The sequence below is a fragment of the Oryzias latipes genome, chromosome 22, assembly GCF_053564925.1.
Source record: "Oryzias latipes strain Hd-rR chromosome 22, Olatipes_Hd-rR_3.1".
NCBI lineage: Eukaryota > Metazoa > Chordata > Actinopteri > Beloniformes > Adrianichthyidae > Oryzias > Oryzias latipes.
In genome coordinates this window covers 837961-863038 of record NC_136258.1, presented here as the reverse complement: position 1 = coordinate 863038, position 25078 = coordinate 837961, and the positions used below count along the sequence as shown (strand labels likewise).

The 25078-nt window shown below is 39.8% G+C and overlaps 1 protein-coding gene across 5 annotated transcripts in view; it reads right to left on the bottom strand.

The window, feature by feature from the left end:
* The window catches only part of LOC101171960 (CAP-Gly domain-containing linker protein 4), a 55642-nt gene that overhangs the window by 24116 nt on the left and 6448 nt on the right, over positions 1–25078 (bottom strand). For all 5 annotated transcript variants that reach the window (XR_013653101.1, XM_023951820.2, XM_078940531.1 and 2 more), the window contains 7 exons: positions 23471–23610; positions 23137–23230; positions 19390–19551; positions 13882–14000; positions 7708–7956; positions 2107–2242; positions 1886–2017 (listed from right to left, as the gene is read on the bottom strand). Coding sequence is in view for 4 of the 5 variants with exons in the window: in XM_023951820.2 (XP_023807588.1) it covers positions 1886–2017; positions 2107–2242; positions 7708–7956; positions 13882–14000; positions 19390–19551; positions 23137–23230; positions 23471–23610 (1032 nt within the window). In the remaining variant the exon portion in view is untranslated. The remainder of the gene's footprint in view (positions 1–1885; positions 2018–2106; positions 2243–7707; positions 7957–13881; positions 14001–19389; positions 19552–23136; positions 23231–23470; positions 23611–25078) is intronic.

Below are 25078 nucleotides of genomic sequence, written 5' to 3'. Positions count from 1 at the left end.
ACACCACAATGGTGCTGTGAACCCGCAGAGGGGAGAAAATCTCCAAATCATATCAAAATTGGGTTTGTGTTCTCTTCTAAATGAGGCCTAGATACAATTTACTACAAGTTCAGGAAATGAGCTCAGGTCTAGTGCAGCAAGAGAGCATATTATGTCAGTGGTAAAATAAATGTGTGGTCCTGTGGTTCAGAATCAAGGAGGATTAACATCAGAGCAAATATGTACAAAATCCTGGCCTGCAATGGTGTGGTACACTCACTTTTTAAAATTACAATACAGGCTAAGGGTCTAAATATAGAGATCCTTCTTATTGATTCACCATCAGAATGAAAACTTTCAGAACTGACAGACACACAAATGGGAAATATAGGATCAAATATAAGCCAGCTGCTTGTCCACCAGTCCATGGAGGTTTTTAGCAATAACTCAACTTATGGGAATGTTCTTATTTTATCACTTTGTGCCAATGAACCACAGACTAGCTAAAACTTCAAGGATGTAACCATTGACTGTACATGAGAACTGGACTGGGTGACCCCTCCCCCCTGGCGTTCCAAATGGTTCCAAGCAGCCAAAATCGCATAAACATCTATTGAGAATAAACAGCTATTACGCAATCATTCTATTAGTCAGAAAAACTATTCTAGATCTGATTAACTGATTATCTGATTATCTTATTACCTGATCAATCACATTTGCTCACTCTGGTTCTTTTATACGATCAATACATGTAACCTCATTTTTAATGTTGAACTAATGACACCTACAGCCTCGAATAATGCCAGGGTGTCTACTGATTAAAAGAAACTAAATTTAAGGATGTTTAAGGCCTTTTTAAGAAGTTTTAAGGACATTTAAAATCTAGTTTAGGATCATATGTACAAAGAAAATGAAACAGTCGGAGTCTGCTGTTTTTTGCTCTACACATGCAATTCGATCACAGTGATCCGCATTGCATCAAGTTAAATGTTTTTTGGCAAAGTCTTATTTTAGTTCAATTAAATTTAAGACCTTTGAATTTTTTAGGCTCTATTGCTTCCCTGCATGTCATATTTTTAGTTTAATTAAATCATTTTATTGCAGGTTCCAACCACTAAATCAGACCTGGTAGCAGATCTGACCTTCTTACACAAACCGTTTTAAGAAGCAACTATCCAGTTCAAAGTGGAACTATTTGGACATTTCTTTATCTACTTTCTTCTCCTTACAACCAAAAGATTCTCAGTTTAAGTGTTTGTTTTTTTAACACAACTGACTTTACACAATAGTTTTTTTTTCAGTCAAACTAATGATGATTTGTCTCTTAATAAAGTTTTCTTATAGTTAAAGTTGTTTTGCTTTGATTTGAAACTTTCATATTTAGGCAGTTTAAACTACTTTCAAACTGGAAAAATGGATGAAAAACATTAAACTAAAACTGAACCAAAATACTAAGCTATCATATACTTATCATACTTTTACTGCTCCAAAATAAAAATGTTTCCTTATTTAATGTAGTTCCATCTCATTTGCAGCAGACAATGGATTTTTGTTTGGTTCTTTTTATCGCTTAAGGGTTTTTATGTTCTTTTTAGAATTTGTTTTCTGTAAGTGCAATTCTTCAATACCATAACCATGTCCACGTTGGAGCCTTTACCTAAAATTCAAACTAAGCCCACTCTTTTTGACAGGATTTGTACCCACACACAAAAATGTAAACATTTGTTAGTTTATTAAAGTCCCCTGGCTTATGGAATTTCTTGAATGTTATTATCTGGTTTGGTAAATAATACCAAACCACCAGACACAGATGATTCTTTTAGAACCAAAACTTGTCTTGTTGGAATCCTTAGAAAAACTATGGATTTGAGGCCCATAATATAAATCAAAGCAGGTTTTTTTTTACCTGTGTTAATCTTGGAAGAAGTGCGGGATGAATCAATGCCACGAGAGGGCCGAATGGTTGTAGAATTCTTTACGGAGCTGGTTTTACGCTTTTCCAAAGGTTTACTTATCTTGGACAGTGGAGCAAAAATTCCTATTCAAGAACAAATAAATTAATTGAAAAAAAATCTGCAAATGACTGATGTATCCAACATTGACCCAGTGCAGCATCATCAGACTTGCCGTGTTTCATGCGGCAGGTGAAATACTGAACACCGGCAACAGCGCCATTGTTCTTTCCCTCCGCTTTGTCCAGCTCCACCCCGGCCCAGAGACCTCCGGAGAACTCGGTGCTGCCGCAGAAACGCAGCGTTCCAACCTGAATACACAACAAAGGATCACAGAAAGGCTTTCTACCAAAAATGTGAAGAACTGCAAAAAAAAAATGAGAATGATTTGCAGCAAAAAACGTAATAAATATATATTTCCATACAACTAGAAAGCAACAAAACAATAAGAAAGGCAGCACACTCTTAGTAACAAGAGTAACAGACTCAAACAAACAAAAGGGACAAAAGCATCAGAATGTTGTTATTAAAATTGTGTCTGGAAATCTTTGAATTTGTGTCATAGAAACCTGAAACATTACTAGTTTAAATCAATCAACATAGAGTTAAGACACGTAGTAAAGATATTTAATTATTTTTTTGTGCATGATTCAGCAAGCTGCAAAGCACAGAAAAAACAGACCCAAAAAAACCATCAAATAGTCACAGAAAAAAAGTGAAAAGCTAAAATAAAATACTGCATTGTAAGTTTGAAAATGGAAAAAAACAAAAAGTGAAAAGTTTTGATACGTTTGTCCTTTCCAAGCTACTGAAATGAAATCCATTTTAGAAAAAGAGGTCTGACTAAATACAGACTAGAGAACCACTAGAAGTGTTTTTCCCCAAAAAGTTCCTTCTAAACACATTACATTGAATTTCTGCATACGTTGATTGTTTTGTTGACCGTGCTACAGCATAAGCATACAGAGCACTTTGACGCTTACAGTAATCAGTCACTGGAGGACGGCCTTTCCCTTTCATTCACAGCCGGGAACAATTTCTAAGCTGAAAAGAAAGTGACTTCTCACTTTAGTCTAAAGAGAATCCTATTCTGTAAGGGAAATGCCTGCAAATCTCAGAGACTTCATTTTTGTTAATGGAAGAGAAACTAAACATCTCCTTTCTGCAGCCGAGAAGTTTTGTTGGGATCCTCTTTGTAGAACCTGATAATAACCACAAGTTAAGAACGGGAAAAAAAACATTTTGACCCCAAATAAGCGCAAATATTAGGAAAGAGCAATAGGTGTAGCTCTAAATATGAAGATCTCAGGAATAACTGGACAGCTTCAGGAGGAAAGTTTGGAAACCTGCTCTTTGCTCTTAAACACAAATAAAATATTGCACAGTGCCCCCCCCCCCATGTCATTCTGGGCTGCTTTCTCACTGTTCTCAGGTCATTTATTTCACCAGGTGAGACCTTCCATGGACCTCTAAATGGAGGGAGATTGTCAGTGATCTTGTATTTGTTCCATTTTCTAATAATTGCTTCAGTGGTTAATGTCAGCTCATCAAACTGCTAGCTTATTGCAGATTGGTTCAGCCTAGTCTTGTCCCTGGTGTCCTTAGACAGCTCTTTGGTCTTGGTTCTGGTGGAGAGGTAGCAGTCTGACTGTCTAAGCGTGTCTTTTATACAGATAAACAGTTCAAACAGGTGCCATTAATACAAGTAATTAGTGAAGGATAGAAGAGCTTCCTAAAGAAGTCATAGCTTTGTGAGGGACTTCTTTTTTGCTTGTTTATTGGAGCTAAATCCTTGCTCAGATCACTGCCAAATATATGTTTGCCCCACTGTAACAAATCAAAATTTTGTCAGTCTGAAGCATTAAATACGTTTAATGAATGATGGGGATCAATAAAATCCCTTTAGTTCACACTGGATGCTGTGCAGAATTTATAGTGAGACACTTGAAAGATGAAACTTGCATAAATAACGAAGAACAAATGTTTAAATAATGAGATTGATTGGTGTACTTCTAAAATAGGAAATGTCTAAGATCAAAATGATGACTTTTTTTTACTCAAATCAACAATTGCACAATGGATGCAAATGGACTTTGAACCTACACGCAGGCTTTTATTTACAATTTCAGCATTTGTGTTTTCTTAACTTATTTGTTAGGCTCCACCTACTTTCTCCTGCACAGCGATAGAAAGTGTAGACACTAAAATGTTTTATGTCCACAGTTACACTGAGGATTAATGCAGCATGCTCTGGTCTAGTGAATCGGCTAATAATAAACTAAATAAGGAAAGTTCCGCCAAAAAGCAAATAAGCAGAATGTAATAGATGAAATAGGAGAAATAATCTTGGAAGAGAATTTTAGCTGTTCTGTACAACGGAGTTTTAGGGCCACCAAAAAAAAAAAGAAAAGTAAAATGACAAGATTTTAAGTCTTACATTTTCATTCCTCTTTGTTGTTTTATGTTGAAACGGGACGTTTCATGGAGGAGGGGGCGTATGCAACACTGTTTACTTCCGCATTGGTGTTGGGATGACAGGTTCAGGACGTAAGGTGACAAATGAACCTCTGGGTGAGTGAATGAAAAGGAGAATAAAGGCTGCAGCGGTAGGGATGTGATGATGACCGCATCACCTAAGTCCTGCATACAGTGCGTGATTAGAACTATAATAAACACATTAAACACATTCATCTTTGTTGATAATCTGCTTTTTCTGCTAGTCATGTGTTCAGACTTCAAAGGTTTCTGGGGAAAACCTTTTATTAATGTTCTCCTTCACTTCCTGCGCCGCGCCTCTCACCTCTTGCGTTGCGCAGCTCTCACTCCCTCTTAGAGGTCCCTCTACTTACACACACACACCCTGTGTTCTTCATGGGTGTCAGACTTCATGGCTTCCAGAAAGGTGACAGTGTCTGCAGTCTCCTTTATTACTGGGCAATAAATAATATTCTGAGAAGATGTCTGTACCAGAGAGCACAGGTGAAACACGCGTGCAGCTAGAGAGTAGAAGAATCAACACACACCCCCAACACACGTGCTCCTTCCTCCTACACACGCAGCGCGCCGACACACACACACACACACACAGTCATTCTACAACACCTATAGAGTCAGTTCATTGGTTAGATTGGTAGTAGTTAGTTGTTACTGTTATTTGTTAATAAAGAATACTGCGTTGTTATTGTATTCATTTGGTTAACTGCGCCCCTGCTGGTTCATCACCGCGGTGATCAAAAATTCCACACCGTCATAGCTCTATGCAGCGGTCCTCTAGACCCAATCGTGTCTCTGAGCTCCTTATTTTACATATGAAACTCTCCTTTACCGACACTGAACCCTGGAAAGCCTGCTCCACTGACAATAATCTGATTTTGAGTCGCCAAAAGGTTCAGAATCTCTTTGTTTTTTAAACCTATCCAGAAATAAAGCTTCACAAATGACTCCACATATTTCATCTTCAAGCTAGGCTCTGATAAACGGAAAACTTGTGTTTCTTCCTCATTAATCTATGACTTTTTTCTCGTAAATGTACGAGTTTTATCTCGACTTAATATCTCGTAATACATTTTTTTTCTTGTCTTCTTTCTTCTTTCTCTTTCGGCTTTTCCCATCAGGGGTCGCCACAGCGAATCATCCTTTTCCACCTCACTCTATCATGGACATCTTCTACCCTAACATTAGCCAACTTCATGTCCTCTGTTAAGACATCCATATATCTCCTCTTTGGCCTTCCTCTTGCCCTCGGGCCAGGCAGCTCCATCTCCAACATCCTTCTACCAATAAATCCACTGTCCCTCCTCTGAACATGTCCAAACCATCTCAGTCTGGCTTCTCTGACTTTGTCGCTAACACAGGCAACATGAGCCGTCCCTCTGATGTACTCGTTCCTTATCCTGTCTAACCTGGTCACTCCTAAGGAGAACCTCAACATCTTCATCTCCGCTACCTCCATCTCACCCTCTTGTCTCTGTCTCACTGCTACCGTCTCTAACCCATAGGGCAGAGCTGGTCTCACCAGTGTCTTGTACACCTTTCCTTTGAGTCTTGCTGGCACTCTTCTGTCACACAACACTCCTGACACTTTCCTCCAACCGCTCCAACCTGCCTGCACTCGCCTCTTCACCTCTTTTCCACACTCTCCATCACACTGAACTGTTGACCCCAAGTACTTAAACTCCTGCACCTTCTTCACCTCAGCCCCCTGTAACCTAACGCTTCTACCTTGATCCCTCTCGTTCAGACACATGTATTCTGTCTTACTACGACTGACCTTCATGCCTCTTCTTTCCAGAGCAAACCTCCACCTCTCTAGCTGTTCCTCCACCTGCTCTCTACTCTCACTGCAAATTACGATGTCATCCGCAAACATCATTGTCCAGGGAGATTCCTGTCTTACCTCGTCTGTCAGCCTGTTTTCTTGTAAATATAAAAAAAAAAATTGTATTAAAAAAAAGATTTTTTTGTAAACTGACCCTAAAACTCTGTCGTAAATCTGCCCCTTCCTACCAAATGAATATTTTGAGCTTCACATAAAATTCCTTTCAGTGACTAAACAGAAACATTTGCTGGACTTTGTCACTGCAGAGGAACAACCATTAGTTGTTGTAGGACAGGGGTCTCCAACTTTTCAACTGTTCTATTTGACAGGGGGTTTGGGGGGAGGGGGTGGTTGGATAGGGGCACTGAATGTAGGGGTGTCAAACATACGGCCCGCGGGCCTTATCCGGCCCGCCAGGTGATTTAATCCGGCCCACACATGAAGAGTAAAACTCATAAGGATGATTAAAAAAGAAAGCAAGTTTCTAGTCCATTCCTGTGGCGAGTTATGATTTTTCAAAGAAATAACCGAAATGCGCAATTCCGCCACTAGGGGGAGCAAAGGAAAGGAAAAACAGTTGAAACAGCATATCTCTGCATGTGCCAAAAGCGAAACATAACAGCTCTGCGTCTGGGTAGGATGCACCTTGGTTCCCAATGAGCCTTACCGCTGTTATCTTGCTATAAGGATGAACATTAGCGACACCCTAATGACCAAAATGTGAAGTGGAGTGAAGAGCTTTCCAGGAAAAATGGACAGAGTTTTTTCTTTCTTTCACGAAGCTGAATGCAAACCCCAAATGCTTTTTATGTCATCAACATCGCAGTGCTCAAAGAATATGACATTCAGCACCACTAAGAGACTCACCATTAAGAAAAGTTTCTGGATTGGTTCAGTGTCATATGTAAAATATTCAGTCTTTATAAAATTAAATAGACCAACTTTTTTTTTATTGAAATTAATTTTATTTGAGATCCATTGGCCCCAAGTGATTAGGCTACTATGTTGATTGAGGCATTTGTTCCAACTGAGTAAAAAACTAAAACAAAGCTGTTATTTTGCTTTTATGTTACCGGTCCGGCCCACTTGAGATCAGACGGGTTAAATGTGGCCCCCGAACCAAAATGAGTTTGACACTCCTGGTGTAGAAGGAGAGGATAAAATGTCATGTTCTATGTGGCTCTTGATTGTGTGGCAAGACTGAATAAATAAATAAATAAATAAATAAATAAATAAATAAATAAATAAATAAATAAATAAATAAATAAATAAATAAATAAATAAATAAATAAATGAATGAATGAATGAATAAAAAAACATGCGTCCCTGATATTGTTCAGGGGTCTGGGCGGGCCGTAGTTTGGGGACCACCGTTTCTGGACACCCAGCCCTCTCTTTAAGCCGTTGCAGAAAAACATAAAATCCAAATGTTCATCTAATCAGTGAAACCCCACGTACCTTCTGTCCAGCTATCACTACACGATCACCCATTCGAATTCCCATGGAGGCCAGCTGCATCTTGGCCTTATCGGAGAGAGCAGGGATGGATTGGGGCTGAATGATGAAGGGGAGGGGGGAGCTGGGTCTGGGTAAAGTCCGTCTTAGCAGAACCCGGAGCTCCTTGGCCACGGCAGCAGCATCAGCCATCTCCAAAGGCATGTCAAGGGGGTCAGGCACCACATCCACAGGACACTGACCCTTCTCATTCTGTTGGTTGGGACAGTAGCAGAATCCAGAAACCATTACTTTAACATGATCTAAAGAAAAAGAATAATGTAGTGAACCAGCTGAATGTTAGAAAACAATAAGAATAAAGTTCGAAATGAAAAACAGATCTGTTAATAAATGTGTGGAAATTCGTATTTTTAAGTCCAAGCAACTTTTTTGAGAGTTGTAGCATTGATTGATATTATGACTGTAAAAGATGGTGAAAACCCTGAAAAAGCTATGTTAATGTAATGATGACAATCAGTGGAGCTTTTAATATGTTCTTGTGACAATTTCTGATGATGAGAATATATATGAACAAATTTAGGCTTTAAAATTTCATTCCTGAGGTTTTTCATTCAAATTGTTCTGAATCAGGAGCAAAAAAAAAAGGTTCTGTTTGAAAAAGAGAGTAGGACCCAGAAAGAACAGGAAGATAAACCTGTTGGACTTACAACAGCAACAGAACAATTTAATAAGCAGTGATTTGGAGACAAATGATGCTAAATGCTATGCTAACGGGCTGATCCCTGTGTCACCTACATGTGATCACGGGCCGGTTTAAAGTCAGACTATATTTTCACGGATCGGACTTTATGACGTGGCAGATGAATGCAACAAAATATTTTACATTTATAAAAACTGTATTTTATAAATATGATTAAAAAAACATTTCCATTAACATTATGGCACTATTATGCCATTAAAATTAAAATATTAGTAACATTATAGAGCTGATGTTGTCCTGAAAAAAGCCGCCCCCCCTTGTGAAAGCGATGCATCTTTATTGTCAATAATCCAAAATATTATCATGTTTTTAGTTTGTTTTTGTTCTGATTTCATGTAAAAATGAATCAATTAGAGGCAGAATTTGGAGAGGAGGGTTTTTTCTGGGAATCTGCTTCCCTTTTTAAATCTGTTTTTGTTTTCTCAGCAGGTTTGAATTTGACTTTACATTTTTGACTCTTCTCATCTGACTCTTTTTCAAACAAACAACACAAACAACTCATTGTGACTGAAAAAACACTCTATAGATGGTGTGAAAACGCCAAAAGCAGAAAGTAAAGATTGATTAGAAAAAAACTGTTGTTTTCATTGGATTCTTTTCATTATGTTGTAAATTTTTCTCTCTGTTTGCATTTAACATGTTTTTTTAAATTACATCTATGTTTTTTCTTTGCAAATAATAGAAACATTTGGTTGGAAGATTTTTTTTTTCTGCCAGCCAACTTGGCTGGCAAGTCAGAAATTAGATTTTGGTCACTGGGGTTTTGACTTTCAAATAACACACAGAAAAATCCGTTTCAAGGCTGTTGCTACCAAAAACGCTCTGCTTAGTGCGTATAGTATTTCTCTTTATCAGAACTCAAGCTAGCAGTGGCTCACAAACATCTGCAGCGTTGATCTACAAACATTTTAACAGCTTGTATTTAGTTGCACTTTGTGTTGGAACCAATTTCCAAAGGAGATGTTAAAATAAAATAGTCTTTGTCAAATATATTCCATCATTTGTCCTTTTTGTCAAAGAAAATAAAAGCAGGGAGAAAAAAAAACCAATTAAAATCGAAAATCGAATTTGGAATCATAAAATCTGCGACTTTCTTTTTTGGCCATATCGCCCAGCTCCATAGGAGGGACTGTTGGCACAGAGTAAGCCCGTCCCCACACCCCATCATCCATCTGTTACACACTCTCCTGTTGGTTAACAGCCCCAACCTGAGTCCCGCCCAGCGTATTTTTGATGCTTATGTTTTTTCATCTGCTTATGATTCACAAAAATTTGAATAACGAAATACTCAGAAATGCAATTTTGAGCTTAGTTTTTTAAATACATGTCCTCCACCATTAAGAAAATTCCACAAGAACATGTTAAAAACACCAAAAACTCAATTTTCATTAGAGTGGGTCTTTAAATAAAGAAAAATGGCAAAGGGTTCAAATACTAAAAAACTGCTTTTGTTTCTAAAACTAGTTTTACCAACAAAGCTGTAGTAACTTTAAATAGTAGCCCTATTGGGATTAATGTAAAATTGATCATTAGAAGGTCTTATCCACTCTTCTCCACGAGCGGGTAATCCAGCTGAGCGAACGCATCAGCAGCTCTGGCTCTCCTGCTGTGAAGTACATGTGTTTACAGAAACTAAAGGGACATCCCAGGCGATAATCTTTACCAGTTCTACAGAAATGATCCAGCATTGAGTCGGAAATGGCTCAAAAGTGAAGTCACAGTGGGGGACTTTCTCCCAATAAACAAATGGGCCTTATCTCTGTGTGATGGATAACAGTGCCAGTCTGAAGTCCTACTCTATCATCAGAGGACATAGAAGGCAACTAAGCTTTAGAATTGGTTTTAAAATCCTGATCATTTGACAGAGAGAAAGTTAACATAAATGTACCGGTATTTGATTTATACATTTAATTTTTAACAAAGTTCATTCATTAAGTCACCTTCTAAACTTGTTTTGTCCCTTTCGCGGTCACAGGGCTGCTGGAGCCTACAATTTAGAGTAACCAAAGAAGCCGTGGGAGGAAGCTAGAAAAAACCCGGGCAAAACATGCAAACTCCACACAGAAAGGTCCCCCATTGGTGAACTGTTTCTGGTCCCCCCCCGGGACCTGAACCAGGGGCCTTCTCGCTACCCACTGGGTCACCATGCAGCCTGATAAGTGTTTATGACATAGAGATTGTAAGGAAAAAGGTGAAAAGCAATGTGATCAAAGTTGTTTTCATGGGCCTGCATTCATCTGACCACATTTCAGTGAATTGCTATGTCTCAGTATTGTATTTCTAAGTATTGTTTATAAGAGAATTATGTTAAGGAACTACAAGGCAGCCTTTAGGATGACGTCACAGCAGTGCTTGTATTTTCTAAATATAATCATAAACATGAGTCCACTGTTTGAGCAACTTTATTAGCAGCATCCTGTTAACATTAGTCAGCCAGTTGCTGAATATTATGCATTATTATTATGGTATGTGAAAACAACTCTTGCAATAAATCCATGTTTTCAGTGAAAACACCTGGTATTTGTCTGTTAAATGCAAATGCAAATTTATTCTGAAGTCAAAGGTTCTTCTGTTTCCTCAGTAGTTCTTTTCTGAAAAAGAAACTTTACAACTATGTTGTTGTTTTTTTCAACTTTGCTAGCTTGGAGCTTTTATTTAGAGGTTGGAGCAGCCGCTTTAAGCAAGTAACTGATAGATTTTAGACATGTGACCGAGTGACTTGACATGCGTTTAGAATGATTTGAACGTGGTGGAGAATATCCAGTAGTTTTCTAAACTAAAGCTTCCTTCAGAGTCAGATTTAGAATAAAACAGAAAAAAATGTGCGGTTGTGTTTTTTCTCCTCAGCCCGGTACTAACTGTCCCATGGACTGGTACCGCTCTGCGGCCCAGCGGTTGGAGACCACTGAAATAAAGAACTTGATGTGACAAAAAGACATTCTAAAAAGGACTGCAACACCAACCGCCTTCAAATTTGAAGTCACAAAATACAATGGAATTTTTCAGCTCTGAACATGACGAGGAACTAGTCCACAGAGATGCTTGATAATCCAAGGTTAGTTGTACCTGCTTGGAGAAAAGACAAAAAAAAAAACCTCCACAACATTTCAGAATAACACGCAGTTGAACTCCACGACTCCAGCTCCAGGTGTCACTACCAGCACTTCTACAAGAATACGACAAAAAATGTAGCAAGAAATTTCAGTGCAAGTCAAGTGAGTGAAAGCTAAATAGATAAAGGAGGGCAAACCAAGGTTGAAAACATTCACTATAATTTGGATCAAATCTTTGTTGGTATTGGAAGCAAAATTCAGTTTAGCTTTATTTAAAGCTAAAGGTGATGCAGATTCTGCATTTGCAAATAAAATAATGATCAAAAGGCTTTTTTATTGTTTTTTATAACATCATGAAACTCCATCAGTGAGTTCAAGAGTGAACAAGTCTAAGCAGCTAGGTAATCTAGATCCTTTCTGATGAAACTATAGTTCACAGAGGCAAATTATATACAGCATTTATGAAACTTTTAGGCAAATAAGATTCATTTAAATGCTTTGGGCTACACTGACAGCAGCACAAACCTAAAAGAATAATGTAGACTGAAAATGACATTCCCTTGGTAGGGAAGTTCTGGTTAAAAGAAAAGGCAGCATCTATGCCTGTTGTTTTTAAAGCACTAAATACATGGCTTACAAAACGCCAAGCGCATTAAGAGCGAAGCAAAGGCAGAATATTCTCCAAGCTCTGCATTAACAAACTGAAAAGTAAACAAACAAGCCTCTGAACTGATCATTGGACTAGGAAAAAATACAATTATTGTGCGCGGTTCTTTGGTGACCTCCAGTGGGAAATGAATGCATTCAAAGGTGTGTTTACAACAAAGACTGCACTTTTTTGTGACACAATGAACATTCAAGTACTTCTGCCAGACTGTTTACTCTGTTGACATTTACATCAACTGGGACTGAACTGTTTTTACCAGAAAACTGTTTAAGCACACGCTTTCAACTAGGTCTGTGCATAGTAAATTTTATTGTATGAAATAATAGAATGCTGCACAAACAAATCTTTGCTTCCATAAAAACAAAGAAACTGGGGAAAGGCAGAAAAAGCCAAAAAGATGTGACTTAAAACTGAAATCTGCTCAGGAGTTTTTCTCATCTTTCCAATTCATTTTTTCCATGCTCTGGCTTGCATGAATCCAGCCCTCTATAGAGACATTTCTGTGTTTCTGTTTTCTAAAAGAATTCAAAATAATTTATTGACACAATACAGAAACCTGTACAATCAATGGCATAAGAAAACGTTTGAACAGTGATGTCTGGTAAGCTTGGCAAGAATCCAGATCACCAAGTCAAAATAAAGATTTTTTTGTTGCAAAAAAGATTCAGATTTGATTTCCCAAATAAATAAACTTTTTTTTAATTCGACTAACTGTATTTCCATGATTTTAGTTTACCAATGGAAAAAAAATAAAGCAGAAATGTACCAGTCATTTTAATGAATCTCTTATTTGTCAATACACTACCATTTATCTGACCTAAAACATTAAAACATCAAAAAATATTTGATTTTTTACATTCTTATATAAGAATTTATCCAGAAAACAATTTTTACAGCTAAAGATCCCATTTAAATTATTTACTTTTTTATTTAAAGACCCACTCAGATCATCTTTGGAGCCCTTTTAATCCCTTGTCACATAAATTAATTTCCAGCTATGGAAAAAAAAAAAACTCTCTTTTTGCTTTAATGCAGATGCTAAATTGAGGTCATTTTGGAGTAGCAGTGGTTTGAAGGATATCTGCATCGACAATTATCAAGAGGTTAAAATCAAGAGGTTAAAATCATTCCTAGTGGTTTTTTAATAATAATTAGGCCCTTCTTAGCCCAAACCAAAAAACCTGTGTGGTTTTCTAGGATATAGTTTCTGCAGAGTAGCAGTACTTCATCAGAAATTCACTCCTGAGTTGTGGTTGGGCCTGCTGGCATGAGGCAACTCTGCCCCCCCCCCCCCCCCCCCAACCTTACATTAGAAGTGCAACAAAAGTTGCGAGCAATATTGGAGCTAGCCAAAGACATACATGAATCTATTATCTAAAAGTGGATGCATCATAATGGAGTGGAGCAGGAAGCTTGTGGCCCACCCAGTGTACTTTAAACAAATATGCTCCATTTCAAACAGCATTGTTTTTGTCTGCTCCTAATTGGCTACAATTAGAATTAAGAAAAACACTCAAAAATGCAATTTCTAGGTTAACTTTCTTTATACATGTCCTCCATCGCCAAAAAAATACCACATGAAGGTGTTAAAAACATGACTTACTTTGGGATTTCAAAGAGCCACTATGATGAGTCTTTCAAATCCAAAAGTAAGTGTATAAATGTGTGAATACCAAATTAAGGCAAATGAAACTCACTTTAAAAGTATGATTGGCTCCCAGCTCCAGCAGACACTTGACAGTAGATATACACAGGTTGGATGCAGCAATGTGTAAAGCTGTGCCAAAATCAAAGTCACTGCAGGTGGCATCAATATCTGACAGACATAGAAATATACATTTTAGGTCAAGCTACACAGGACTGCTAAATATTACCACACATTTTCTATTTACCTTTAGTAAAAGTCCACTGAAATGAGGTTTGGCAGTAAATAATATACATTAACTTTTATTCTGTTTCCCAAAACATTTTTATAAAATAACCAGTCAAGACATGAGTGCATTTAAGGAGCAAAATGAATGCAGTCAGTGTGAAGGAGGTTGCTCTTTCTGTACCAGAGCTGTCCAGCAGGAAGGATCATGGGTATTTAAACAACACAATAAACCCTGGTACATGTTAATCAAAGACTGATAAAAACGGCAAGTGCCGATTGCTTAGAAGGAGCTCTAGCTTTAAAAGATTGGCATCTCCTCAGCAACAGGTGGAAGCAACCAAAGCTATAACTAAGGGAAGAAACCTAATGAATCTGGAAAACAGCAGTTAGCAACATGTTCACAGCCTGAACAGTATGTGACTTCTCTACAAACCCTGTTGTTCACACTGCAGAGTAAGGAGAGCTGAGAGAATCACAAACACACTTCACTAAAGTGGGGTCTACCCATCCACTGTATGAGAACTGGACCGAGTGACCCCCTCCCCCTTGTGTTCCAAACCAGAAATACCTGCTGGCTCCAGGAAGCCAAAATCCCAGACTTCTAAAGAGAAATAAGCAGCTATTACGCAGTCGTATATGTCAGAATTACTATTTTTCCTCTACTACCATTTTTAACATGTTCTTGATCATCCTCATTTCTTTCATGACATTTATTTCTTTTATTGGAAGTTATTCAAGTTTTAAATTGAGCATCAGATGCCTGAATAAAAGTTGACCAATTTCATGTGATAGGAGTGTGGACTTCCAACATGCTCACTCCTCAGAGTGGTTGCCACAGAAATGTTGACTCACTCCCTACTAATGTTGTCTGGTTCCAAACTGGTGGCATTAAAATTCCCCAAAAAATCTGTCTAAATTCAAATGACTGAGATATAAAACCAAACTGTGTCTCTATAGTAACGCATTTGTCAAGAAAAAAACATTTGAGACATTACCACTAGAATCTTTCTAGCACATAGGGCCTTGATGAAAGATGTTGACAGAGTCAAACTGTACAGACACATCTACAGAAACAGTCATTGACGTTTGAAAAAGTCGTCTTTCCTTGTGTACTTTTTTTATTCAGACAGCTCTGTGAAAAGAGGAACCGTGTCTGACTCTGACTTAGTGCTGTCAGTAAGCTCCCCATCACAGAAAAAAAGAAAGAAAAAAAATACAAAAAACATTCTCTTCTGGTCCTAAAAAGTTAAAGATTCCTGAATATTATAAGTTTTTGTCTGTGGTTGTTGTCAGTCATCTGACTCTGTGATCCCAGCTTCCTGTGTGAAAGTACATAGCAATTTGGCTCTGTAAAGCAAAAAGCAGCATGTTAACAAGCTAATATTTAATTTATTTCATTACTAAATATCTTTCAACCAACATATTTCAACCAAAAAACTGCTTTAGCTCTTCTGTACCACATGGCAGAACCCCTCCAGAAGCCTCAGTGCATTGGTCTGCAGATAGCGACAGGCTACTGTGTATAGTGTTTTCACCAAAACCAATTTTTCACTCAGGCTTAATCATCCACTGTATGCTGAGTGGTTATTTTTTTAAATTGGGAACAGTACTTGAATGGAATGAGTGATATCCAAAGTAGTTTAATCAATCCCAGTAAACCTGCTCTGCTGCTGTTTAAACGGCTCTCCACACCAAACCCTGGTTACCCCTGGTTACGCCTGGCTGCAGTATGCAGGCCATGGGGTGGCTTAACGTGGGCAGGGTTGAACGCGTTGCGCTCCGCCAACTGGATGCGATTCTTCCTCGTCACCGCAATTGCCATATTTATCTTTGCATTGTATAAGTTTCCACTATATAATATTGCCACTTAATAGATTCGGGAGCGTATCCTGAGATGATTAAATTGTACACTTTTTTAATTCAGGAAAAGATTATTTTGATTTTAGGATATGTATTTTCCTACTTTGAGAGAATTTGTTTGGAAATTTATGGCTACAAGAAAGGCAGACTGAACAAAACTGTGATGTTTCGGTTGCGAACGAAACGGCTGTTATCTCAAACAAATATTCCCTTCTTTTTTTTCTGCCTCTGTATTCCCTGCTTCTGCTCAGTGGACGAAAAAACAACCCTCCTCTGCATCAGCACGCTTGTAGACATTGCACATGAATGAGCAAGATGACATTCATGTCACGGGCAAATCCGGATGACATTAGCATGAACTAAACGCGCAATTTTGTGTACAACTAGTGCAATGACCGATCGATAGGCTCTTTAAAGTGAAAAACTAGTCCTTCACCCTTTCTTTTTCTCTTCAAGCCATTCATAATTGGTCAATAAGTTAATACCGTATTTTCACGACCATGGGGTGCACCGGGTTATAGGGCACAGTCTCAGTTACGGGGGATTTTTCCGTCTTTGACACATACAAAAGGCGCACAGGCGTTAAGACGCGAGCACGTTAATGCCCTGTTCACACCCTCAGAGCCTCCAGAGTGGGTTAATAAAAGAACCAGTCTCTGTTCTTTTAGAGGAAACCTTTTTTTTTACTGTTGTCCCTAAATGGGTAACACAAACTAAATGCGCGCTCACAGACTCACTGGCAGTCAGCGCCTGACCACCGTCCTTGTTTTTCACGGTCGAGCGTGGGACACCGTAGCTCTGCTTCCTTCCTACACACGCGCTAGCGAAGAGACGCTTTAAGCACACACACAAACACTCAAAGTGTGTTTAAAAAATGCACCAGAACCAAATCCGAGTTAGTTTTGATTTATTTTTTAACTTTTCAGTCATAAAACAGCATCTAAAAATCCATTAATCCACGTAACTGATAGCTGCAGTTGAAACAGGCAGTTTAACAGCCATTTTGTAAACAATGTTGTGGGGAAATGGGCCTTAGCCCCGCCCATGGCCACTAAGGCCACCTTTACACTGCATGGTTCAAGTGACCCAATTCCGATTTTTTCCTCTCATTTGGCACAGATCGGATATGACCGGTGAACGTGTAAGCAGGACAAAAGCGCATGGATTCCGTTTTTCTCGGATACAGGCCTCTCTCATATGTGGAAATAAATCGGAAAAGAATCGGATACCTGCATTTGCGTGTGCCATGTAAGCAGACAAATCGGATATTCCCCAGTAAATGCGAGTCGTACATCAGTGACATTAACTCAGGACACCACCAACTGAGATCACATGACTCATTAAAGTGCTTTTGTGCGCTGATTTGCTGTCAGTGTGTTCTTTCAGCCTCAGGCTTCAGACCGTAGTTGGAAACCGCTGTTATGTCCGGTCCAGATGCAAACGGTAACTAATGAAGCGGGACACCGTTGCTATGGAACAGGCTAGAAGCCGTTTCTTTCTTTGGGGGGCGTGTATGATGGGGACCGTGTGTGTGTGTGAGCGCGCGCGCGCGTGCTTGCATGTGTAACTTAAGGAGAGGAGAGCGGGTGTGAGCGCGGAGCGGGGGAGTGTCGGAGAACCGTAAATTAAAAAGAAGGTGTCTCCCCCAAAAGTTTTGGAGTCTTTCTTAACCCACTCTGGAGGCTGAGGGTTCAGAACGGGAAAGTGAACCCTGAGGAAATCTCCCGTGTGTTTCTGACTAAGGTTGGAAAAGAGAAGTCATCGCGCAGGAAAGGTTCAACACTTGGATCAAACTGTTAGTACAGCACGTCGGCAAACACTTCATTCAAAACTCAGAGAGATCCGAGCCGCCCTCCTTCTTTTCCTCCCCCGTGCATCCCCTCAGCAGCGCCCAAGGCAACGCCTCCTTCCCTCGCAGCCTTGCCTCCATGACAACCGCAATCACAAAAGTCCGAAAGAGGTCCGCGGAAGGCGGAAATACTGCTACGTAGTCCTCAGAAAGTCTTTGTTTGATAGTTTCAGCATTGTATAGTGTAAATGCAAAAATCAGATACGGGTCACTTTTAAAAGATGATGTAAGCGGGTCGTCAAAAAAATCGGATATAGTCAGAAAATCGGATGTGAGCATCAAGACCTGCAGTGGAAATGCGGCCTAAGACTCAAGTGTTGATTCCCACACCATGAGTTAGGTAGCAGTGAAGAGAAGTGACGCTCATGTTGTTACGGTTTTTATGTGTGGCCAAACCAACAGATATTACTACGTAAACATGTGAGCACATTACACCATTGCTCACATCTCACATACTGAATTTGATAGTTGATGTGACACATGCAGGACACAGACAGACAGCTTTCTATTGCAGCCAGTTAAGTGGCAGCTTCACCTTCACGTCACCTTATTTGGGCCTCACAACTACACATTAAGTGCACCGCCTCACAACTACACATTAAGTGCACCGCCTCATAGGGCGCTCCCTACAGTTTGGAGATAATCTAAGACTTTTAAGTGCGCCTTATAGTCGTGAAAATATGGTACTTTATAACCAATTTTTAAATATATGTCCTTCCAAAATGTTTTGAGATAGCGACAACATTTCAACTTTTAATTTGAGCTGCGCCATTGGACTCTAGAAGTTACAATTTTAAATCAAAGTTATTTAAAATAAAGTTTTTCTATATTTGCTGTCGCTTTTGATCTGTAGCTTTTTCAGATTTTTTTGGGACTTTCACAGGGTGCATGTATCGTAATATTCATCTATGCAGTTATCAATTTTTATGCAGTTCCAACACTGAACTTTGTTTGATCTATAAGGTGCTTCAAACAGAGAACTGAGAAATCTAGCCATCACAAGCAACATTTAGTTTTCCTTAAATGCTTAGTCAGTACTTGTATGCTTTTAAATATGTTTTTAAAACAGTTATTCAAATAAAAATGCATTTGTTTCCATATGTTCAGGCACATTCTAGTATTCTTAAGAGTTTTATAAGGAACTTGGGAATTCCTAAAGTTTATTAAGTGAATTTGCTCTGACTTGTATTGTAAGCTATAGACTAGCTTTTTAAGCTAATTTTGCTAATGTCAGGAGCAAGCTAGCTCTTTATGCTAATTTTTGCATTCTTTTAGGTTTTTTTAGTATAGGTGGGCTATTTTTTATCGTATTAAACTAGCTTATTTAGATAATGTTGATATTTTAATTGATTACATTAATTACAGTTTGCACTTATGCTTCATAGTATTTTTATTTCTAGATTTTTTTTATATCTGAAGCTTTTTCACCAAATGGTTTAGCAATTTAGCATTAGCAGGAACATTTAAGCAATAACACAATTAAACAAATTTCCACAAGACAAACATTTGTGCAAGGTACTGTTGGAAATTAGTGTAAAAATGGCAATGCTTCTTCAATGAATCCCAGCTATTATTGGCTGGTTCAACCCTCCATTATCCATATCCTGTGGCACCTGTTCTCACCTCCAGGTCGGGATGCCTGCAGAATCACTCGGATCAGCTCAGGCACATCAAAATATGCTGCATAATGCAGGGCCCTCATGTTTGTCCAACGTGAGCGAAGGTTGGCATCAGCACCTAAGGCAAGAAGCTGGCGGGCAAAGCTGGCTGCTATTTCTGCATCACCTGAGGAAAAAACAGACAATAAATATGTTGGTAAAGGAAATTCTACCTAGGTTGACAGCTCAAAATCTAAGTAAAGAGCAGTGGGTATCCAGCAGATTTTAACAATCATGTACCAGTGTAGATAAAAACAAAAGATCTGCAGAAATCAATCTGTGAAGACTAGGGCTGAATCCAAATTCCTCCCTGTGAAGGAAATTGTTTTATTATTATCATTGTTTAAATGTATTTGTTTAAATGTTAACTCAGATTGACCTTTTTAGAAAATAGTTGTGTGTTTGTTCATCTGTTTCTCATCCCAGCTAGGATGAGGGGTTTTATGACACTGTCCTGAGCTGATAAGGAATACTGTTTGAACTTAGAATCCTCCCAAATGGGTCATTATACGACACCCCCAATGCAGTGTTTTTCAACCAATGTGCCGTGGCACACTAGTGTGCCGTGGGAGATGGTCAAGTGTGCAGTGGGAAATTGCCCTCATTAACTGATCTAAAAACATTTCCCATCTCCAGGATTTCAGCTCTGTGTTCATCCAAACAGGCCCTGATAAAACACTGAGGAGTTAGGAATATAAACAATCGTAAAATACTTATTCTTTGCGTTTATTTTATTTTATTAAAGACATTTTGATAAGAATGACTGTACCGCGATTCAGCTGCAGCTTAAGCTGTATTTTGCAAAAGTCCCGTCCCTTTAACTGTCTCCACCAATCATTCTTGTGGCCTTAATCACACGTCATCAGTGGTTAAAGTCTTCACTTCCTTGTTCTGATCTAATCATAAAGTCTCTCATTTCTAACAAAAATACCAGCTAAAGCTCGTCTTTAGCGGTGTAGCTTTCCACAGAATCCGGCATCAGACCGTGGAACAAGTGAACAAAACAATGAAACTCCGAAAAGCGATCTTCGGCCGTTTTATGCACTACATCTCCCATGATGCATTGGGTTGTGAGAGTGACAGCGCACAAGGAGATCTGTTGTTAAACATCTTGAAACCAACGAACACACATCAAACTGTTTTTAAATCTTCTAAGTTAACTTTTATTGCATCTTTTAGAAAAAAACAGCTGCAGCTTTCTTCCAGCTTTTTCTGACACAATTATCTCAAAAATGCATGTGAGATTGTGGAGGGGCTGTAGATCAATACAGACTAAGAGTTTCTCCTTTTTTTATTTTTATTTTTGGATGCTGGTGGGCCGCGGGATTTCTTTTTAGGTTAAAGTGTACCGTGGCTCAGAAAAGGTTGAAAAACACTGCTCTAATGAACTTTTCTCTTTGTCTGGAAATTGTCACCTCCTACTTGTGTTCTTAATAAAAGGAGCACAGGAAGAAGGAGTCCTTTGAGAAGAGAAGCATGGTGGACGTTTTCTGTCACACTTGCTTTGATGGATGGATGGATGGATGAATGGATGGATGGATGGATGGATAGATGGATAGATGGATAGATGGATAGACAACTTTATTTTTCCATTTGGGAGGTTCCCGCATGGAAATTGACATCTCCATCGCATACAGCACTGGTTGACATACATATAGGAAAAAGCAGCACAGTAACTAGAAAAATTAGAAAAATTATAACAGTTTTTCTCCCTCCTGCATAAGAAACTTGATTCTTGTTGTGTCTGTTGTTTCTAATTGTGTTTTTCTTTAATGTCTGGATGCATTTATCTGACACCCCTCTGGTTCCTCCCTATTGCTCCAATTGTAGGGACATTTGGAGCTGTAGTGGTTTCTGAACTTGTTCTTTTAAGGGGAAGCTGAAGGGATTTGGGCTGAATATTTCTCTGTGTCGCTCTGTGCCACAGAAGAAAAATTCATTTTTCACGTAGGTTTGCTCTGAAGCCCAAAAAATGTACATTTAAATGTAAGTACTGTAAATTCCGGACTACAAAGCGCACCCGATTACTAGCCGCACCCACCCATTTTCACGTGTTTAATTAATTTTATGCATACACAAGCCGCGTCAGAGTACAAGCCGCGCATGTGTTAGGCGATATTGTCATCCTGACAGATCACGGCCAGTATCCCAGAGTGAGTGCAATTCATTAGCACATTGTGGGTGGTTCCAGCTTTGCCTCTGGGTCACGTATTTGGGTGTATCGACATCTGTCAAACAGCATGGACCTCTATTCTGTTCACAAGTTCCTCAGTTATGGTGTTTTTATTTCATTTTTTTTTACTTATTGACAATCTAGGTATCATACATAAAATTACAAACAGTAACCATATAATCAATATTACATCCCTCAGTTATGATGAGGAAATTTACATCCGCGATTCCACATTTCCCATGAGTCTTAGGGGCTAAAGGCGGGGCCAATGCCCGGCTCGCCATTCTGTTGTACGTGTTTAAGAATGAGCAAGTATCAGCAGTGCATGGAGGGGTGAACGGGTACAGCTCTCCTTCCGCTTGTGTCGCGGCAGCGTTATGGGAGTAACAGGGCTGGTTAAAAAACACACCGGTAAAATACAGCAGCGGCGACTGAAAAGCGCGCGCCTCAGCGTGATACGCGCGCCTCAGTGCGGCGCGTGCGTCAGAATTCAGAAGCCTCTGCACTCCGCGGACGCCTCTGCGCTCCGCTCCCGCCCCGCGCGCTCCTTGTCTCCCCTTCCTATCTACTCCGACACCTCTGGCCAGGGCGGCTTCAAGGAGGAGCACTTCGTCCCCGTTGCGCCGGTGAACGGAGCAAATCGTTTCTGTGCAAAGCAATCTGACTTAATACTGTACGTTTTGTGTATGAGGGGCGGATGCGTTGTTACGTGTGGGAGCCTTCAGACTGCCATCGGCCCCGCAGCTCAATCAGCAGGAGAAGATGTCTCCAGCTCACACGGAGGCTGTGAGTTTTTCAAAGCAAAATTCCGCTTTTACGGTTTCCTTAGAAACCGTAAATGGAGTGTAAATTCACTCCATGCGCTGTTCTCTCCGTCACGCAGCAAACCGGCTTTTCCAAACCCGTTGGTGACGGTGGACTTTTTTACGCTGCTTTTAACGATTGCTTTTAACTTGAAAGCTTCATCATATTGTAACGGCGATCTGGTGCACGTTGGGTCTAATGGCACCAAAGGATTCTGGGATGCGGCCGGGCATGCGTGTTTCATTTTGTTGAACCATGACTGAAGTGTCTAAGACCTGAAGTCAAGTCCATGCTGTTTGGCTGCTTAGAGGTGTGTTGAATATAAATGCCTTGTGCTTGGTGTTAGATAAAGAATTCAAACTATTTACTGAGTTCGAAAGTACGTACATGGCGGCCGCTAATTAAATCCATAAATTAGCCGCGTCACTGAATAAGCCGCAGGGCTGTAAGCGCAGGAAAAAAGTAGCGGCTTGTAGTCCGGAAATTACGGTAATGACTTTTTGTTTTAGCATGACTTTTTAAAGTCATAAAACTGATGTTATGTATTTTCAGAGCACTGGCAGCTCCGCACTAATGTAGATGACCAGCAACTATTGATGATGTCATCAAGAGTTAGTAACATTCGAATGGACACTATTATTCTATATCTCTCCGCTTGGAGGGCTAAATGTAGGGGTAGGGAGAAGCAGAAGGGACAGGGGAAGAATTCGGATTCGGTCAACAGTCAGCACTAACCAATGCCTGGAGCCCCAGCCTTGCAACAGTAGTGCAGAAGACTCATATCTGTCAGGCCATCTCGATCATTTACTCCACAGCCCCTCTTCAAGATCTGTGCAAAGACCAGACATGTAGCAAGTCAAAAGGAGATCTCGAATGTCACAAAAATTTAATCCACAAATATTTAATGAATGACAAGTGGCTGGGCTTGAATTAAGATCTGAATAAAGACCATGTGGAAAATAAACATGCAATGGGAGACTATTAGAAACGGAATTAACAATTAAAATACTTAGTAAATCACATTGGGGGGGGGGGGGGGGGCAAAGAGTTTAAAATATTATATAATCACCTCACTGCCAATAAGGTGGATGTTTTTCTGAACCTGGGGAACCCACTGCCTGAGGACAGCAAACAGCTCTGGTATGGTGGTGTTTGAATCCTGGAGAATCTCTTTGCATTGTGGCTCGCTGGGATTGAAGAAGGAGAACTCTGGCAGTGATGGGAGACACAGAAATGACAGATATGTAAACATATAAACTCTAATCAAACCTTTCATTTTGCTTAGATTTCATGTAAGGATCAGTTACCCTCAATGACAGTAAAATAAGAATGGGACTGAACAACCCTTCCCTACTCCCGTTCCAATTAGGAAGTACCCAATGGTCCTAAAAAGCCAAAACCCCATAGACTTCTATGGAGAAATGAACAGCTATTACCGTAAATTCCGGACTACAAAGCGCACCCACCCATTTTCACGTGTTTAACTGCTTTTAATCATACACAAGCCGCGTTGGAGTAAAAGCCGCACGCATTAGGCAACATAGTAAACCTGACCAATCACGTCCTGACTCCCAAACTGAGTGAGGTTTAAAACCACACTGTGGGAGGAGTCAGCCTTGCCTTGGGCTCATGCACTTTGAATATACCCACACCTGCTAAAAAGCATGGAACTCTATTCTGTTCACAAGTTCCTCAGTTATGGTTTTTTTATTTATTTATTTATTTTTAGTTTTTTTTACTTATTGACAATCTAGGTATCATACATAAAATTACAAACAGTAACCATATAATCAACATTACATCCCTCAGTTATGATGAGGAAATTTACATCCGCGATCCCCCATTTCCCATGAGTCTTAGGGGCTAAAGGCGGGGCCTCGCCACATTGTTGTACGTGTTTAAGAATGAGCAAGTATCAGCAGTGCATGGAGGGGTGAACGGGAAAAGCTCTCCTTCTGCTTGTGTCGCGGCAGCGTTATGGGAGTAACAGGGCTGGTTAAAAAAAACACACCAGTAAAATAAAGCAGCGGCGACTGAAAAGCGCGCCTCAGCGCGGCACGTGCGTCAGAAGTTTCCTTCCACAACAAACACTGTTGCGCCGCGGTCGCCTCTGCGCTCCTGGCTCACCCCGCGCGCTCCCCTTCCCATCTCCGACACCTCTGGCCAGGGCGGCTCCAGGGAGGAGCAAATCGTGTCTGTGCAGAGCAATCGGACTTAATGCTGTACGATTTGCAGATGAGGGGCGGATGCGTTGTAACGTGGGGGAGCCATCAGACTGCCATCGACCCCGCAGCTCTATGTGATGAGCAGCAGGAGAACATGTCTCCAGCTCACACAGAGGCTGTGAGCTTTTCAATGCAAAATTCTGCTCAGTCCTTAAAAACCGTAAAAATGATCACGTCGATTTGTGTTTCCAGTCGTGTCCCGACAAAATAAAGGCTGATGTTATTCCCACATATTTACGTGCAGCCAGCCGAGTCACTATGACTCAGAGGTAAATTCACTCCTGAGCATGCGCTGTTCTCTCCGTCACGCAGCTGACCAGCTTTTGCAAACCCGTTGGTGATGGTGGATTTTTTCACGCTGCTTTTAACGGAGGAGATTGAGGAGGAGGAGATTGATTGACAATGTATACATCCAGACAAGATTCAGGCCCTGTAAAAAAAACAACAACAAA